This window comes from Homarus americanus, unplaced genomic scaffold, assembly GCF_018991925.1.
Source record: "Homarus americanus isolate GMGI-L3 unplaced genomic scaffold, GMGI_Hamer_2.0 scaffold4896, whole genome shotgun sequence".
Classification (NCBI taxonomy): domain Eukaryota; kingdom Metazoa; phylum Arthropoda; class Malacostraca; order Decapoda; family Nephropidae; genus Homarus; species Homarus americanus.
In genome coordinates, this window is record NW_024749657.1 from 2,792,807 (window position 1) to 2,813,883 (window position 21,077).

Sequence of the window (21,077 nt, forward strand, 5' to 3'; positions counted from 1 at the left end):
GGAAAGAATTGCTCACTAACCACCAGTTGACAATTTCCTATGTAATGGGCTGTTATTTCATAATATAATTCATGTTAATTAATGACTAACAGCTTTATGATAATATTATGGTTTGTGCAACTATACAAATCCTTTATCTCAATGCTTCTCAAATTCCATTCAGTACTTTGAAATTCAGTATCTTACATTAACAGTTTAACAAGTGCCTTACTGCCTTAAGTAAATCAGAGAACCAATACCTAAAATTACATCTTCTTTACACATTACCCATACTCTGGATATTGCTTCTACCTCAGATGAGGGGAAAAATGAATAAAATTTATAGTTATTTGAATAATAAATTAACTATATTTGATACATCATACAAGACTCCATCTCTACAACAAAATATCCTTGATCCAGAAGATTCTTCCTATAGCTTTAAGCATTACTTCAGAATATGGTACAATAATAACAAAAGGAGATAAATTGTATCATTTTACAGAAACAAACTCTCCTCTCCACATAAAGAAATGAATATAAAAAATGCTAAAAAGGATAATATTGTACAGTAAAAATATAAGAGAAATATTCAGGGAGGGATAACTAGCAAACTTCATTTTCATCAGTTTTAATAATCTAAATACTGTACAGCTACTAGATAATTAAGATGAGTAATTTACATGAAGCCCACCCCCTAAAAAAATATATATATAAATAAATAAATAAAAATCTGAATAACTGCAAAGTGGCTTTCAATGCCACAATAATATGCAAATGATAACAGTTACATCTTACTGTGAAGATAAAATGGAGGCCTGATTAAGTAACAAAGGCCTTGCTTGCTTTACAATTACTGTACTGTAACATCAAGGTAACAGTTTACTTAAGATTGAACCGACTATTGGAGGAGTTACTCATCTTGTGTGAGTAGTCTTGGCAACTGGGTGTTTAATTCCATTCCTCAACCAAAAATTCAGGTACAGTTCTGGATACTGGCAAACTACATTTAATATAATCAGAAGTGGGTAAAGTTTCTCAAGGCCTTGGACATCTGTACTTAACCTCTTTCGTAATGAGGATCTATTTCCTTGCCAGAAAATAACAAAAGAAAAAAAAAATGTTGTTTTGCAGAAATTTCTTTAAAGCACTCATGGTACTAGCCTAAACAGTATGCTAATCACTCAGGCTTATCTTAAGGAATACTGATACTAAACATTTGATATCTATGATGAACTTCAAAATATTTTCTTTGCCAACTATGAGATCTCTTCTTTCATGACTATCCGATGTAGCTGATCTATTAAAATCTTAAAAACTTTGTGTACTATAAGTTTTTCAAACTCATAAATATAATACAATAGTGTGCATGTATAAGATGTTCAGTTTCTGATAATTTAAGGGAGCATGCAGCAAAAGAATACAATAATAGATTCAATCAAAGGGGAGCAACTTTAATATGTATAGTCTGTGAAATGAGGACAGTTAATATACTGTATGTGGAAATAATGACTTGCCATCCCAGCCTGTTCCCGTAGTTCATAGACTTGTCTTGCACCAATGTACTCTATCAGTTCCATTTTTTCTTTGTGGTTTCTGTAACCCTTGATCTACCCTAAACATAAGTGAGAGAAAAGGAAGATAATAGAAATAAAATAAAAAGGGTACCATTCATCAATAATGCCAGCAATTTGGTCACTGCATTAAGAAAAGCTTATGCAACATCTAAAAATTATTTTACTAAAAGTAAAAGAAAAGTTTTACACAAGACTTTACATTTATATCTAACACAATAAATTCAAAGTTGGTGCCTCACGTCCCCTTGAGTCACACTTACATCGTTAAACAGACAGCCAATGACTCAGAGAGGTTAGATCAACTCCCGACTTTTTCTAATATAGCTTTAGCTGTAATCCATACCAAGTCAGTACAATAGCAAGTAAATTAATCATTAATGCCCATAACCACAATTATCCAAGATTTTCTTAATACAGTTGCAGATCATCCATGGTATATTTGATACCTGAATTATCTTTCCCTTATTCTATGGGGTTTAATTTGCTACTATGCAAAAAAGATTACTTTAGTCCCACTCTCTCCTCGAACTGCTAAGGCGGAGTCAGTCTGCAGTAAAAATGAAGAAGTAAATAAGTAGGTAATATTAGACAGGAGATGCTGTACAGGCACCATAAATAAACAATGCTGCTGTGGTAAATACATTAACCTTCCCTTTAGACCTTCAGCTGTGACTTTGACCTTCAACACAAACACTTAATTAAGACATTTTGTACTTTCCAATTTGTTGACATTTATTCCTGTAAAGTTTTATCATGAACTTCCAAGTTAATATATAAGCTATGATCCAGACAAATGAACTTTTCACACCATTGCAAGCATACAGAACCTTTCCATAATAAGCTTTTCTTCTTACAAGCCTACAAGATCAACAATAACTCTCTCATGCAATTTAATTTTTTTCCTGCTGCTATCGCCACAAAATCTTCTTCAAGAACTATGCAACACTACATCAGGTAAATCTTAACACTGAAATCCCACTGTAAAAGATAAAGTACAGAAAAGTGAGAGCACTGTGTATTTCAACCAGGGGTTATGGTTAAAATATACAGTCTCACTTTTTCTGTGTTCTACTTCTATAGTGGGACTTACAGTCTTATTATTATACGTAATTGTATTTCAATTTGCATCAGAGCTATAAATGCAAGAAGAGCAATGCTTCCAACCTGTAATAGTTCCAAAACTATTTCAATTTGTAAATACAGTATTTGATAACAGGGTTGGAAAAAAGCATATAAAAAATTATTTATGGGAAGACTGATTTAAATCATGTCATAAATGTAAAAAAAATATCATGCCATAATGAAATCACGAGTGTACAGAAATCAAATACAGTACATTTGAAAAGACATAAAAAATACCAATGAATAAAGCTGCCCACTCCAGATTTTTCATTATTTGAATACATTATTTTAGCTATTCTGTAACAGGAATATTGTGAAAATAATAATAATGGGTGCTAGGGAATATAAGTTCTTTCTAAGAATTAATAAAACATTAACATTTCATATAACTGTCAGTAGTCAAGTCTTCGGTACACTGTTGCCATTTATTTTTTACACTTACACAGTTGCCACCTTTTGGGTACTTTTTATTTTAAGGGTACATTTTTAACACTACTCTACTGCACTGGTTGTTAGCCTAAACTTGTCACTCTCCATTAACTTTCCCTCCCTTCACCATTACTTACTTCAAAACACAGCTTTTTCATACAAATATTAAACATGTTGTACAGGTAAACCTCGAGATACAATGGGATTATGTTCCTGAAAAACCCATCGTCAGGTGAATTATCATAAATAGGGAGCCTTATAACATACCGGTTCAAAGGGATATATTCCCAGCCAGTCCCCAAACACACATGAATCACCAACAAAAAAATTCCTACACTACTACTATCTGTACAAAACAATAAAACAACTCGCCACATCATATTTGACAAGTCTGGTCATCATCTCATGTCCCCTTAGCCTCTGGTCATTATTACATGTCCCCTTAGCCTCTGGTCATCATCACATGTCCCCTTCGAGGCTAAGGGGACTCTTGTAGGTGGAGTGGAGATGTCACTCTGACTTCCACACAACCTCTGGGGAGTCTCATGCTGCTTAACAATGTCAAGCTTCACCTCAGAGACATGGTTGTCTTGGATGCCTTGGCCTTCCCAGACATTTTCAAAGTTACACTGCTCACTTCACAGTCACAAAAACAGAGCAAACGATGATAACTAAAACAATGAATGGCGGCTGACATTTTCAAAACAAGAATCGACACATCGATGGCGGGTTTACAATCGACAAAGAACCAAACACAGGGCTGTAGTGCACGGGTTGGCCTTGAGGCAACAAATGGGTAGGCTTAAAAGTGAAGGCAGAGATGTGTCATGCATCGGGTTAAATATTATTTCCTTATAAAATGTCACTGACTTGATGTAGAAAAATTTTATTTGCGTTGCCGGAATCCTTGCAAGACAGCGAATAATTTGATTAAATACATCTCATACTTTGCACTAAAGAGAAAAAAAACATAATTCCGACCAATGGATATCATTAAAGCGAGTTGTTTTGACCCTATATGGCGAGATGGTGTTAATTTATAACCACAGTTAAAGCGGAATATCACATCTCGGGATATCGTATCTCGAGGTTTACCTGTACTGTATTTAAAAAATTAATTCCATAAAAAATATATCATAAATTACTGTAATGGTAATTAAGTGTAGTTCATGGTATTCAAGTTATTAAATCTTTCTTCCTAATTACTCCTGGAACTTATGTACTTACACTCAGTACTTTATTTATTAAATAATTATTATTAAGATGATTTGCTTTTGAGAATATATTCCAAATACTGCACTGCAATGTACATTCATAGCATGGAAACTACAAAGGGGATTAAAGTTTTCAGTTTACAGTATATCCAAAGGTTTATATCCATAATTACTGCTCATAGTTGCTATATTTAGTCATTGATTTGTTATGATGAAGCTTGAAGAAAAGTTAAAAAGGTACGTACTATGAAAATATCAACATGTCAAAAATTGCTGATTTAAATCTGTTTTATATCATGCCAAATCAGTTTGATAATACGTGTAAAATATCTAGCTGCACTTACCGAATGACGACAACACACTCCAACAACAACCATTTTGGTTCTGAGATCTAATCCACTTTCACTACACTGTAGATCTTTCGTACAAACCAGAAACAGGCGACGAAGCCAATGGTTCCTGAAAAAAAAAGGAAAGAAAAAAGAACTAAAAAAATCTGCTTCAAAAGTGACATTCCTCATCATACTGGATATGCCTTCACCAGTTAAGAGTATTGGAGCAAAATGAAACCAGTACGCCTGGCCATGTACTAAATTCTTCCCTTAGCGACCCTCCATAGTCTTGTCTAATTCCACTCTTTATGAGATAAAGCTCAGAAACGTTCGCAACATTTGTATTAGGTGACGGACCGTAAAATCCACAGGTCTTTAATATTCCTTCTCCAGTAAAAAAATAAAAAATAAATAAAAATTTATAGCTCAGTGAATGTTAAAAACCCCAAACACCACTTATAAAAGATCTTTTTACTGCATGGATTACGTTTTTACTCAAGTCATATCAGAAAAAATACATACCAACCCGAGAGCCATAACTTGCTATACAGTAATATCATTGAGTTACCATAGAGCAAGTGTATATTACCGTTAACATAATGCATACCTTTGTTGCCACACACACTTTCATGGTGGCTTGATAATATATTATTTAATATATGTCAAAAGTCAATAACAACTTTCTAATGTTTCCATGTTCCAAATTACATAAAATTAGGATATTAGAAGGGCAGTAACTGTATTGTGATGGCACTAAGTATGACCTCATCAAGACCAGACTGGACCAACACTGACATAGACAGATAAATTTTGAAGCCAGTACCTGCCAACAGTGCGTATCAGTGGCGAAGAGGATAAAGTATAACTGTTCACTTCCAAGACATCAATAATAGGAACACGTGTTTAAGTTCTATTGTACAATACCCTCTTAAATTTATCATAAAAATAATAATATCTTTTTATTATGATATATAAAGTCATTTCTGCTACAACGCGTGTTTTGTCAACGCGAATTAATTGTAACGCGATTGATGAATAGGTGAATGCTGTTTGTAAAATGCGAACTTACAGTAACACTTAGATACTTTTGAGGCACAACTAAAATTTTTATATTATATTGTAACACCCCAAAATTTGTCTCTCTCTTTTTTTTTAAGTGTGGCTTACTGTATATTCGTCAAAATATGGTATCTATTAACTTTATCCCTACCTTTGTGTGATCAAAAAGTAAAGAAAATTCAAATAAAAGGGAGGAGGTTGGGAGGTGCAAGTGTAGCAAGAGGTTGAAATAACAAGTGGAAAACATACATGATTGCATCTTAAATTCTCTAAATCAAGCCTAATTATAAATTCATATCTATTTTAGTTGTTTTTAGGAAAATGAGTTGTAATAGAAGAGAATAAGAATTGTGGCTATTTCCTTTTAGTCATTTCTAAAGCCTGGGCTATCAACCACCACTCACTATATCTTTGTCATGGCATAAGACAACCAAGGAATTCATGATAAAATTTAATTCACGATAAACTTAATGTACTATACAGTATATGCTTACCAGGGAAAAGTTTCATACCTGTGAGCAAGAAGAAAAGGAAGACCATGATTGCTGTATACCCAAAGTAGAGCATGGTGGATACCACACCCTCTATGCTCAGCTTGGTAACGAAGTAATGAACACAGTAAAGGAATAAGTAAAATGAAGTGAATCCTGATGTTAAGAAACTACGCCACCACCAATGATAGTCCTGAAAAAGAGAAGAAAAAATATATAAATAAATTTTCAGAGAGCACACAAGGTGAGCAATAACAATAAAATTAAATATTTGGCCTCGAGGATACATTGAAAATCAAACCATAATATGAAGTGCATTAAAACACACCAAAGCTCCTCAAAAACATCTTAAAATTTAACTTAACCTGTTCATGGGTCTTCCCATATACAGTATAAGCAGGTTGCCCAGGTGAGGCGGAAGGTAATAAGTATTAATTTAAACAGGGGGTCCTCGTTACATGTGGTTTTGCACCAAGTGGTGATATAAAAAGTCCCCGCAGTTAAGAGGATCATAAGGCTGAAATCAGTCTTAACTTTTTGAAAAATTGAAGTTCCCACCCACCTCAGTAGCAGTTGCCTGTGTCCACAGGCATTATTTTTAAGTGCTCCAAGAACTATAATTATCAACTTTGTTATGTCTTTGGTGACATTGGTGAACTATTTTTGTAGCCATCAGTTTCAAACTGAAGCAAGGTGGTGCAGTGGCTAAAAGGAGGCGTAGTAGCTATGGGATGGACATGAAATTAGAAGTTATATGTTGTAATAAAAATGGTGAGCATGTATTAATGAACCACTTTCACTGAAATGAGCGTTGGAGTTGTAAAGTTAAATACTTCCATAAAATAATATGTAATCAAATGTTCCAAAATTTTTTCTAAGATGTATATATAACTGTTAAAAGATACCAAATTAATCTTTATGAGTGTCACTTACAATGTGACAGTCCCAATTAGACCTTATTCCTATTAATTCTTATGGGAAACAATTTCCCTTTATATGTGGTTCTAAATTATCAGTGGCTTTTTTCTGGTCCCTATTAACCACTTATAATGAGGACCCCCTGTATCAGTTATGGAGAAATTTGACCACTTCCATTTTGAGAGATGAGGGTATGGTGACCAATTCACAATCTAGTACAAAATGAGTAAATACTGTACACAGAATGAGTGTGAGAGTGAATATTTAAGGGCATTACAGTTAACTTAAGTGTATAAAACAAAATACTGAGTACATGAACTGCAGCAAAGTGATCAGACATCCAACCTCACTGTACGTGCGTTACTTTTCAGGAAAGGATACGTTAAAATAATGTTATGTAATCTTGTGTCAATATTAAAATTAATGGAATAATTGCCACATCATACATAAAACAAGTGTGATCAACAAAAATATTTAAATCTGTACAAGGATGGCATCAGCATCCACTTGACTTTCCCTATTACCAAGGAAATATGGCTTATAACAACATTCACGCCCTTCATATGATTTTTTTAATCATACATAAATACAGTCATTTTTAGGAGGGATTTAACTTTTCTGAACTTACATCAAGCTCCATGGGAATGACAGGATCATTATATTCAACTTGGCAGACTATAAAGAAATATTTTTAAGTCTCTCCCACTACCATTCATTCCTATAACAGTTGTGATCACAGTAATGTTCCTTTCCCACAGTAGCTAAGGCTTTAACATTCCTAAAATTTATTACATTTTAGATCTAAACAATAGAATTACCTCAGCACACAGGTGGAAGTAGCAGAGCAGCACAGTTGTCTCAGAGCAGGTGACAATCAGAATGAGGAACACCAGAAAGAGGAAACCAAACATATAGTAAGTCTGTGATGACCAGATGGAGTTAAGAATAAAGAAGAGTTGGATAAATATGCAGCCAAAGGGAAGGACACCACCCATAATGATGCCAGGAAGTGGCTGGGTGTAAATACTCTGTTCGGGGATCTGCCGAGGAATCTGATTGGTCCGTACTGGATTCTCCAAGCACTGAAAATAAATGAACAAATATTAAATAAACAAAAACTCTTTATGAATAAACTACACACTAAAAATCTGCCCACCACAAAAGCAAATGCCCTTGCTCCCTTATCATCCCCGATCAATCTGACCTGATGGTCTCATTTTACAGTACAGTATTTCAGCTAAAGAATTTTGAACCTAATTCAGCACTGACAGATTACACACATCAATGACCTGAGATTAAATATTTAGGACTGTTCAACAATAAATTAATTTGGTATTTTGTAGAGCTTCCAGTCATCCACGCACTATTGTTACTAAGAATATAATCACTGATCCCTGAACTTCCTGTTGTACTTAGCATAACTACAGAATATCTGAATTCATATTGCCACACTCAGCATATTTGACATCACACTGCCATGCTCAACATTTCTAACAAATTATCCTCAATACAATTAATCCGTCCCTTCATTCACACTTAGACAAATCATCGAATGGCTTTTTTCCCTCACCCTTTTCCTGTATCTTAAATTATGAAAACTCTGATCTGCGATGAAACTAAAATTTACATGAAATTTTTTTCATACACTTTGTTTCTCAAGTGGCAAATAGTGGAAATAAAATTTTCATTATTTCACAAAAACCAAAGTGTAAATAGCTGCACTGATAGAAAAGATAAATTGCTGTTTTATTCCAAAGTCGATCTTTCACAAGTGGAATTAGTTAAAAATCATCAAGGATGTTAGATTTCTTCCAGAGTGAACCTCATCCACAAAAGATAGTTTAATTATCTAGTCTGTTTCAACTTATTATCTATGAAATAATGTAGAACACTCGACCACTTTTAAAGCTTCAGCCCTCTGCATGTACCAATGAGGTTATATTGTATTTAAAAGACTATATAGATGTATACTGTATATGTTTGAGTTTCATCCTTCATGGGGAAGAGAAACATCAGACTTCCTGCAGACAAAAGAAATCAACTTACCCTCTTCCTATACCCAAAGAAGGATCCCACAAAGGTGAGTGGTACAGATACAAGGAACCACAGAGCAAGAAGGGCCAGCAATGTGGTGAAGGGAACAGCAGCACTTGATCCCTTGTACCATAGTATCAAGTTCATCATGAGAAACAGGGCAAACACAATCCTGAAATGTTTAGTTCAATGATAAAAAACATGTCAAACAGAATTCTGAAAAGTTCACCTTATATTAATACTGTATATTCAAGCAGATCTCTTACAACAAAAAGCTACATTCCAAAGAAGTGTCTTGGTAGATTAAACCATTAAAGGTCATTATAACATGGTGCCAATATAGACGTTTTCCTGACAGTGTCAATTACTATCATATAAATGTTATTGGACAGCTTCCTAGGGTATGATAATGACTCTGTAGATGTTCTTATAACTTTTTATAGATAAAACATAGATGGTTTTAACTCAAATAACATATGAAACTAAGAGATCTGACCGTATTGTCATTCTGCTTCTTAACAAGTAAACAATAAACCTCAAAATGTAGGTTTGTGATATATATGGATAATATGGGCAAATGGTAGTGACTTAGGTTTGACTTTGACCCACAAATCAGTAGGTGCAGTATGGCTGCATAATAAACCCATTTTTGTTGTAATTGGTGTAAGTACAAACAAATTTAAGAAAGCTCACTTACTTCATCAGTAGAATAAGATTTGGTAGATTTGAATAATTTTTTCTCTAACGGAATAAAAAATTAATTCTGGGGTGAAATAATTCAAACATGAATAAAAAATACCTACTCAACAATAATAAATGAATCACAAGGACTACTTTAAAGTAGTGGAGTTGTTTCTCACAAAATACAGAGCAAGATTCCTTACTTTAGTTCTTATCATTTGCAAGAATGACCAATACAGTACTAAACTAATTTAGTAGTATAACTGCCTACTTACCCAGGGCACAACATGGAGGTTAAGAGGACATTTGTTTTCCATTTTTCTCCACCAAAGCTCTTGTAGAGACGTGCGGCAACATAACCGGCGGGGAATCCGAGACACACATAAAGAACCATTGCACATGTCATGAGAGCACCACGGTTGGCAGGGGAAAGGAAACCAAGGCAAGCAAACACTGAAATTAAAGTTCACACATTGAATGAGTTTGTCAGTCAGTCAGTCTAATATGGTATTCACTAAGCCAACTGATGCAGTTCATAATGGATACTGTAACAGATCCATTGAGCACCTGCCATACTTTTTTTCTTTTCCACTCCTTCAATAGTATAACTACTATAATATCTTGTGATCTTAATCAAGAGTAAACACAAATACTCGACTTACTGAATATACAGTATAATAAATTATATTTCAAAATATAACAATAAAACAGACCTTCAGTATATACTATATGATCAAACATACACAGTGTGACGAGAGTCATGATGAACACCTGAGTGCCAGACCCCACCAAAACGGAGAGGAGCATCCCACGACGGGGTGGCCGGAACACGTCACCATGGACCAGCTTCCAACCATACTCCTCTTGAGCGTCCTCTCCAACCTCAATCTATTAAGCAAAAATGTTGAACAACAAATTGGCATATACAAATGTATTTCTGCTGAACAAAATACCAAAATTCATTCTCAACTACAGTGGCCTCGCGAGTTTTGCGACCGTTTCATTCTGGGGATCCCGCACCGGAACTAATGAACGTGGAATTCGCAATATATGTTTACTTGTAAAAGGTACTTGTTCATTCAGAAGCTCGTGCCAAAGTCCCCCCTCCCCTTTTGGCCTCTTCACTCCCCAATTTCAATCAGAAAAATAGTCTAATATATCACTTATAATTTAAGCAAAGTTAAGACACAAAAACTCATAAGTAGAAGGCACAAAACACATTTTATTAGTACGGATTGCTGGAAGAAAAACACTCGCATTTCACACATTTACCAAAAATGTTAACATTGTTTAGACAGGAAATATTACAAAAACGATTTTTATTTGTTAACCTCTTAAAAAATAATCATTTTCTCCTCCCCACTCACTCACTCCACCTCTGGTGAAGGGTCATGACGTCAAAACATGGCTGCCGAGTTGGAGCAGCGTGGAATATGAATTTCTGGACAGGTGGCCTTGCTGCTTGGATAACTTAGTTTATAGTCTGCAGCCACTGTAGAAGGTTGTTCTCTAACTAGCTGCTGTTTTTGCATACAATTTGTGTTGTGCAATGCTCTACATTACTGTACTGTATGTACAAGGACACTATCAGCCAAGAATAGTGTTAAGATGTAAAAAGTAATTACAGATATATATACTGTAATGTACATTCAGTAAGTGGGAAACACTAGAGCACTGTAACTTTTGTCTGCAAATGAGAGAAGTTTATATATACAGATTGTACCTCTCTAGTCCAGCAACCTCGGGACCTGACCGGTGCCGGACCATGGAAATTTCCGGACCATGAAAATTCACCCTTTTCCTGGATAGATAGGGACTTGTGTTTATGCTTGGAAGCACTAGCACCACTTTCACTGCTTCGTGGTCTCTTTGAAGACATATTGAAGGGTTAAATGTTGTACAGCAGGTTCTCAAATTTTGCGAGTTTTTAATTCGACGTTTTTTATTTGGACAAAAAAAAAACTACACAGTTTAAAATTTCGACGGCGGAAACTCGAATTTCGACGGGTTTCAGCGACCCACCAACGTTCAGAAGTGCACAAATCGTGTAAACAGCGTCATTTCTCTTATGTACAAAAGATTCATTATTGTTTATTACTGAATGTCTTTTTGATTGAATTAATGTTTATGTGTGTGCAAAATGAACACTACAATTAATTAATAATACGTAGAATATTAAAACACACGAGGAGACAAGACAGCATTGTTTTCATTGATTACAAAACCAGTGACCGACTGGTTCTACATATAAAACTGAAGAAAATAAGACCCTGGTTGTAGCGGTAGTAAAATTAATGTGAAAAATTAATATAGTTGTTTTAAGTAATGGTATTTAATGTTAATAAATGGAACAATAAAAGTAGCTAACCATTAATGGTAAAGAAAAAACGTGAGACTGAGTGTATGTAAGTGCGCACATGTGAAAACATATCGTTATTACTCTGCATAAGAATATGAAAGTAACACTTATTTACTGTTCATATATAATTTAATTAATGTTTCTGAATTTAAAACAAAAATTCTACCCACCCGTGGTGGTAAAGTTGAAAACATAAGGACAGCCAATGTTGTTGTGTGTGTTTTTACTCAGATGACAAAGTTGCCAAGTCATCAGGTTCAACTCTAGCTGAAGCAGTAGAACAATAAGAACTTTTCTGTGTTGTTTTAAGTTTTTATTTAACTTCATCCGTGTTATTTTCGTTGGTTTATTAGGATCTTGCTTTATTACAGGTAGTAATTTGCCAAAAAAAGTGGGGTAAGGCCAAATTTAGCCAAACATTGAAAGTACCAGACTCAAATTAATTTTCTCCATGGGGCAAACTTAAATTGTTCCAGACCACGGGAGTTTCCGGACCACAGAATGCCGGACTAGAGAGGTACAACCTGTAATGGGTGACCTGGCATTGCACCAGGTCAGGTTAGTAATATGTAACCCACTAATCCACCTCCATCCAGACGCGGTCTGACCACGTAAGGCAGGGGTCACCAAACTTTTTTCACAGTGGGCCGGATAACTGAAAGAATTATGAGCGCGAGCCGCATAATCATTCTGTTCAATACTTGCAAGCCAGAATGAAAGCTTTGGTAACGTCAGAGCGTAGGCGGAGCTACCACGAGCCGGGGAAGGACTTGGGGTCCGGCCCGCGGGCCGTAGTTTGGTGACCCCTGACGTAAGGGGACAGACGTGTGCCCATAGGTGCTTCTGTCCTCCTGATCGTCACACAAAGGCCACCTCAGTCTCTACCTACCCCTTCGCCGGCAAGTGTTGCCAGCGATGAGGGGGCGGGGTCGACGTAAACGCCCCATTAGAGGCGTCCCCTCTCTCATGGATACAGACATTTCTGATATGGATAGTCATAGTGCATCCAACACCCTGCAAGAGTCAGACCTCAGTGATAGTGACAGTAACAGTAATGTTTCTATGGGAAACACTTGCCGGAGTGGCAATGCCAAGGGCAGAGAGCTTCCCCTCGCCACCCACCCCTCTGCCAACCAACAAAGTAAGCTAAATCTGCACTTCACCAAGGACTCACTGAAAACCGTCGAGGACCGGTTTAATTGGACAACAAAGTATTGGAGACAACACGGTCTCACCATTCAATTCCGAAAAGGTAAGAACCGTAAATTTATCAGGTGTCAGACACCTAAGGCCATCCCTCAAAAACCTCCACCACCAAGCACTGAAAAGGTTTGGCAGCCAACTATTGCACCACCCTTGTCATCGCCACCTCCTGCCACCGGCAGCCCCCCATCCACCTCGCGCAGTCCGCCACTCCAACAAAATTCAGCCCATAAGAGCCCGCACCGATAGATATAAGAATAGCACCATCCCATCTATTGTTAAAATAATAAACAACTCCTGATTTATGTACTGTACAGCCCTGTAAATATACTCGATGCATATTATATCATTACGTATAAATCAAATGTAAGTCTGTATATTTTCAGCCACCGGCTACAACTCTATTAATAAACCGTTTATTATTATTATTTAACACTCAGTACTGTTGGATTTGACGGGGGGTGCCTCCTCCTGCTGACGCAGCGGAATGTTGCCACATCCTAGTTAAACAGTTCCCCCTATACGCTGAAGTCGAAGACACTCGTCACTTTAATCCACGTATACTCAGTATACGTCAACACTACTGAGGGAAGACCCCACAAGCAGCTGTCATAGTTAAATAGAAGGGGAGGGAGTGTCCAACCACTGTTGATGCCCACCCAGTCCTCCCTCCACTGTATGCAGAACCCTATCACCCCGGGCCTGCTTTTTGTGTCATCTGCTCCCATTGGGGGTCATACCTTCACCGCCTGCTGCCGACAAGTGATCGTCCCAGATGTCGCTTCTGTTCACGTGACCATCACTCCTCTGTCTGTGCCCAGAAAATCAAAGACCACCTCAATGGGGGTGGTGTGGGCTATGTTGTTGATCCCAGGTGTTGTAATTGCGGTGGCTGGCACAATGCTGACTCACGGCAATGCCCCAAACGTCCGCCTGTCCCAGGAGAAAAGCCTCCCCGAAGGCTGCGTCAACCTCAACCTCCCCCCAGCCTACCGGGCCGCATTCCTCTGCGTCCCCTCTGTCTCCAGCAACACCTTCTTCAACAACACCTGCCCCTGCCAAGCCTCACCTGGCTTCAACACAGCAGTCCCGGCCGTCTCCTAACTCAACTACTACTGGGCCTCCTCCCCGTCTCTACTCTGACGCTGTCAGGCCTTGTGCTCCCACCGATGCCCCCCTCCGGTGACACAACACAGATCATATACCTCTTACACGAATTTACCAACCGTATTGAAAAACTCTTTGATACACTCTGTACTGCCATCTCCAACCTACACAGACTACCCCTGTCTTCAGCTGCTATCCAGTCATCCCCCTCTTCTAGTTTGACACAAGCTGGTAGCCCCCGTGTGCCCCTCTTGCCCTCGGCCTACTCCACTGCTGCCTGGCATTACTGCTGGCATGGCACCTACCAAGCCTGCCCCGGTGTGCCCCCGTCCACCCACCACAAGCCGCTCCTGCTCATGAACCCAAGGACACCACCCCCGGCTCCCCGTCCCCCATCGGCATGCCGGCACCTGGGGCCCATCCACTCCAGTCCTCCACATCAATTGACCACCATGAGGACATGCACGTGGACAACGTATCTACGCCAAGAAGGACGTCCCCTACCAACCTCTCGACGTCCCCATTGAAGCCGACACTACCAACGTACATGCCATCACAGTTACACTAAAAGGTATTTCCCTCAATATTGTCAATGCCTATGGCTATGGCCTGGCACTTGACATTATTAGGGACCTGCCACGCTTTGCCATAAACAGATAAATTGTATCGGGAATTTCCCCCCCCCCACACTCATCATAGTCACTTTATGTAATTTGCTGACAAAACCCATGACCCTTCAGGCTTTTATGCCCTTAATGCATGAGTCATGAAGGCAAACATGAACTCTCATGCTTCCCAGATGGGCGCTGTAAACGTTTCTGCAGGGATAAATAAAAAAATAAAAAAAATTCCAAAATTAAAAAAAAAAAATAAAAAATGGAGGGAAAATAGATGGACATTCTGGAGCGTCACCCGGGGCACGCTAGTCTGACGTTCTAGAATGTCACCCGGGGCCTCAGGGTTAAAGTTGATTTTCTCGATTTACCCGGCGTGGGGGATACGGCCAGCGGCACCGTAGCCCAGGGTGTAGGGGGTTAAGAGACATTTAAATTTTGATTGGGGCAGATAACAGAAAAGTACTGTTGTTTTGTTTTTTCCCCTCATGGGGAGGTTTCCCCAATATTTTGTAAAAGCTAGAACCTCTACCATTTCTTATTATAGGGATTTTACTGTATTTGGTTTTATTGGCCTCGAGAATGATCCTTAGATACCAAGACCACCTTCCTTACTGGTCATCTTGGATATCAAGATGGCAGCCATCTACCAGTTACCTAGAAATGGATACCCAGCTTTGTTTTGACCACTAAGGCATACCCTAACTAACATGCAAAGATTCATACTGAAAAAAGGAATGATCCCCTCTCACATCTCCAAGAGGAAACAATGGTATAAAAAGGAACCAACCTGGTTGTAGCGGGCAATGTCCTTATGTAGCGTGCGCAACATAATCATGGCCACCATACCCGAAAGGAAGAGAACGATCACCAGGGAGTTGAGGATGCTGAACCACTGAATGTTGGCATGAGGCATGGAGTCCAGGATGTAATCCCAACGAGACGACCATCGGTTGTTCCCGGTACTTTTCTGTTTGTGCAAAAATGATAAATGCTTATAGTCAAGTCGCAAGCTGATGATAACAGACAGAGAAAGGTAGAGAGAATTTCCAGCTTTGATGTAGAGTAACTGGATCCAAGAGCAACAAAGACTCAGTTGTTGTAATGTGTTCATTCCAGCTGCTAAAACAGATGAGTTCCACAATGGTGCTCTACCCTCTTCTACACATAGAGTCCATGATTTTTATAGTTTACCATTCTGACTTCATATAACCTAGCATCATACAGCAACAGTTTCCATTACCATTAAGTGTACATTTCCTTATATTCATGTTATCTTCAAACCTTAAATTGATTACTGTATCAGTCGTCTAATAAAACAGAAAGCAGACTTACTGTAAAGGCCACACTGTATGTGTACTTGATCTCCAGTTTATCCTTTAAGACATTGTTAATCCCCATCACCTCTACAGTGTCACATGAGTCCTTGTCATTAACTCCTGCCACATGCTTGATACTCTTAGGTGACACACGAACAGCTAGAATGTGATACACTTTAACTTAGCTGAAACATTGGAACAATATCATGTAAAATTTTATATATGATCTTTAAGATGAATTGTGACAAAATTACTTGAAATGGGGAACAACATTATTCAAAATCTTGCAAGAGACAGTGTTGCTTTAACACAATACACTGTGTATCTAAGACATCTGAAACTGGAAAAAAATCCATAAAATCTTGTGTAATAACATGTACAACAATATACTATGGGTTATACTGTGTTGTATTGCTGGGTAACACAATTTATTCTGCATAATAATCACTGTACAGGGGGTCCCCAACTTACGAATGTCCGAATTACGAACGCCTGCCGATACGATCGGGGTTACACATGAAATTTACAATATTTCATTTACCTAAAACCCATTTGTAACTTGGGGACCCCCCCTGTATATCATACTGACCAAGGCGTTAACATTTTTCTCAGGTACACGAAACACTCCCCTGGTTACGGATGACTCGGGTTACGCATTTGTTTTACTTTATGGGATACTCTCCTTAAGTCAATTTTCATGGTGCGGAGGAGTATCCATTGCTATGGGCATCAAGTAATGTGGAAGAGACCCACAGAAGAGGCATATGGCGGCTAGGCGACGTGTCCCGTCAGGCACCATTTTGTTAGATCACTACAGTGTGCATATCACCTATACATCCTCTCAGAATATTCTTTTGTAAATTGCCCTTAATTGTAGTGCAAAATTATTGGAGAGCACCCACTTGATAGTAAGAATGTAAGACCTGCTCGTAAATGTAGAAGTAACAGATCTATAGAAGGAAATATAAAAATAAAGTGGTAGGAAACAGAAAAGTATCGCCACCCTCTCACATGAACTCTGTGCACCTGACCGTGAAGGACAGGGCTCGTATAAAGGAATAGAGTAGGTGAAAAGCTCGGTGCCTTTTAAATCTACTATGATAATGAAGCAGCAGCCATGTGTTATTTGTGAGATGAAACTTATTTAGTGTGGATGACAAATCAGGACAAAGATTTAGGGTAAATGGAAATACTATACATACACTAGTTTTGTACAGTATTTACTTAATTGTATTTGTTTACTGTACTTGCCTTCCCTCCGTAATCCAGAGAGTGTCTATTACTGTAATTTACCATATTTCCTGGCACATTAGGAGCACGGCCATAGAAGATGCACCGCACCCCCTAACGGAGCAGGTTATACAGGTTGTACCTCTCTAGTCTGGCAACCTCGGGACCTGACCGGTGCCGGACCATGGAAATTCACCCTTTTCCTGGATAGATAGTGACTTGTGCTTATGTTTGGAAGCACTAGCACCACTTTCTCTGCATCATGGTCTCTTTGAAGACATATTGAAGGGTTAAATGTCGTACAGTAGATTCTCAAATTTCGTGACTTTTTAATTCTTAACGTATTTTATTTAAACAAAAAAATAAATTAATAAAAATTTTGACGGCGGAAACTTGAATTTCGACGGGTTTGAACGGCCCGCCAATGTGCAGACGACGTGCATAATGTGTAAACAGTGTCATTTCTCTTATGTACAAAAGATTCATTATTGTTTATTTCTGAATGTCTTTTTTATTGAATTAATGTTTATGTGTGCAAAATGAGCAATACAATTCATTAATAATACGTAGAATATTAAAACACACGAGGAAATGACACAGCATTGTTTTCGTTGATTACAAAACCAGTGACTGACTGGTTCTACATATAAAACTGAAGAAAATAAGACCTTGGTTGTAGTTGTAGTAAAATTAATATGATTGTTTTAAGTAATGTTATTTAATGTTAATAAATGGAACAATAGAAGTAGCTAACGATAATGGTAAAGAAAAACGAGAGATCGCGTATGTAAGTGCGCACACGTGAAAACATATCGTCATTACATAAGAATATGAAAGCAACACTTATTTACTGTTCATATATATTTTAATTAATGTTTCTGAATTTGTTTTTATTGAATTAATGTTTAGTGTGTGCAAAATTAACAATACAATTTATTAATAATACGTGGAATATCAGAGGAGACGAGACGGCTGCCGGCATTGTTTATGTTAAAGCTTACAAAACCAGTGACTGATTGGTTCTACATATAAAACTGAAGAAAATAAGACCCTGATTTTAGCTGTAGTAAAATTAATGTAAAAAAAATTAATATGGTTGTTTGAAGTACCTGTAATGTTATTTAATGTTAATAAATGGAACAATATAAGTAGCTAACCATTAATGGTAAAAAAAAAAGTGAGACTGCGCATACATAAGTACACACATGTGAAAACATATTGTCATTACTCTACATAAGAATATGAAAGCAACACTTATTTACTGCTCATAGATATTGAAGGGTTAAATGTTGTACTCTGTATAGACAAGCAGAGAGAGAGAGAGAGCAGCCGAACTGCCGAACGTAAACAAACCTTAATTTCCTGCGGCGTTTTTTTTTAAGGGGATTAGCCCACCCGGGCATAGGTCACTGACCCACATTGGGGTCTGAGGAGCTAAAATTTAATACTCCTGTAATAATAATAATAATTCATAAAAAAAAAAAAAAAAGCTGCCTATCTACTGTACCTATTGGACAAACTAAAATCGTTCCGGACCACAGAATGCCGGACTAGAGAGGTACAACCTGTACCTAGAAAAAATATCTGAAGCAGCTGTGATTTACTCCTCAGTGTTATCAAATCATACGACGCTTTTCAATCCATTGGGTGGGGGGCATTAATGAGGTTATATATCACCTGTCGACCCTGTGTTGCATTTGTCCCAACACTCGCCATGGCTGCTGCTACAGTATAAAAACATTAAGCTTCTAAATGTATGTTAAGTCAGGATTTGGTTAAGTGAGTTAATTCAACCCACAGGGTACTGCGGAAAGTGAACAACATAACATATGGGATTAATTGAAATAGAGACCGGCTGACCCCCAAACTCCACTTTTTCCCGACACAATACCTATGTTCTAGTAAAAATAACATCTTAATTTTATGATGGTACATGCACACAATTAATACTTAAGAGAAATAGAGAAATACAGTCGCCAAGTTAATGTCCATTCAAATAATGGACTCAACTCCCTGGCTCTTCCCTCTCTGAGAAATTTTTTGGGGAAAACCACTAGATTTTAAGGTATAGTAATAAATAATACCTCAAACTAAAGTTAGGATAATATAATTGACATTGCTGGATTCCTTGTAAGACCAGGAATATTTTGAATATAAATGTCATATATTTTGCACAAAAGATAACATATTTACTCAGAGTAAACAAAATACATTAGATCTAAAATTTGTATGTCTAATGCAAAATCTATGATGCTTATATTCAAAATGATCATCAAATTCTAAGAATTCCAGCAATGTAAATTATATTCTGGCCGGGTAATTTGTATGAATTTTATGAGCTAAATAAAAAAATTATACTTCACCCACGTAAAGGGGTACACGCACCGCAGAATGTGAGCATCCAGGGTTCCGGCAGGGTGGAAACGCGGAATGTGGGACCGCGTAAAGTGAGGGTTGACTGTACAGTGTAAGGTAGTATCACACAAGGTTACTCACAGAGAATTCGCCCTCCAGGACCATTAAGTGATGAGCCCCAGTCTTCCCCATCGCCACTGTGGTACGTAATGTTCAGGTCTACGTGGTTGAAGAGATAATACGTGTTGGCTTGCTTGTACCGTTGCTGAAATATTATTAAGAAATTAACGGTTAATAAATCTACATTTACAATCATCAACAGATACCTGTAAAGACAATGACAAACCAAGCTAAGCTAAACATATTGAATGTCTCAGCATTTTTATTGTAAGCTGCAAGGTGGCCAATGTCAAGGTAAACAGACTTTCATATGTTATCTCTAGCAGAAGTGTCCTGATGTTGCTCTTCCAGCATCAAGCAAACAAAACCTCTTCCTCCACTCACTGTCATTTGTTTTCTCTAAATAAATGTCTGCACAATGTGTTCTCCAACAATTCTCATCTGCCACAAAAAGCTCCTAAGATATTCATCTGAATTATCTCCATCACGTCACAGGTCGTCACAAATATTTCTAACGAGAAAAAAGAATAACATGGATACTAGAGGCATTTCACAAGAATTTAAGCAAATATAGAAATTTTTAATTACACAAGAACAGGGTAGCTTTTAGAAAACTACATAGCCATTATTATTATGTCAATCACATTTGCAAATCAGGGTTTATTCATTAAAATTTACAAAGGAAAAATTAATGACGATTTACAGAGGTTGGGGGTATTTAGTCCATAACTGACATACTGTGAATTATTAAACAAACAAGTGAGTTAATAGTAAAATGAATACCGGTAGATACATTTGAACTTTAACTTAATTTTGTAATTTTTCAGTCATCATACAAGGTAGAATATTAAGATTTTGTTCCAGGGGCAATATGAAGTGGTCCATATATCAGGCGAATCAGTCAATTTGGACAATAGCTGGTTCAAAATATAAC

General features: G+C 37.4%; 1 protein-coding gene across 1 annotated transcript in view; it reads right to left on the reverse strand.

Moving 5' to 3' along the window:
- Nucleotides 1-322: 322 nt before the first annotated feature.
- LOC121853670 (transmembrane 9 superfamily member 2-like) overlaps nucleotides 323-21,077 on the reverse strand; it is a 30,152-nt gene continuing 9,397 nt past the window's right edge. The window contains exons 6-15 of the mRNA XM_042348007.1: nucleotides 20,165-20,288; nucleotides 16,455-16,597; nucleotides 15,910-16,089; nucleotides 10,580-10,724; nucleotides 10,112-10,289; nucleotides 9,168-9,327; nucleotides 7,940-8,203; nucleotides 6,225-6,396; nucleotides 4,666-4,780; nucleotides 323-2,103 (exon numbers count right to left, since the gene is read on the reverse strand). Coding sequence (XP_042203941.1) covers nucleotides 4,713-4,780; nucleotides 6,225-6,396; nucleotides 7,940-8,203; nucleotides 9,168-9,327; nucleotides 10,112-10,289; nucleotides 10,580-10,724; nucleotides 15,910-16,089; nucleotides 16,455-16,597; nucleotides 20,165-20,288 — 1,434 coding nt within the window. The 3' untranslated portion in view covers nucleotides 323-2,103; nucleotides 4,666-4,712. The remainder of the gene's footprint in view (nucleotides 2,104-4,665; nucleotides 4,781-6,224; nucleotides 6,397-7,939; nucleotides 8,204-9,167; nucleotides 9,328-10,111; nucleotides 10,290-10,579; nucleotides 10,725-15,909; nucleotides 16,090-16,454; nucleotides 16,598-20,164; nucleotides 20,289-21,077) is intronic.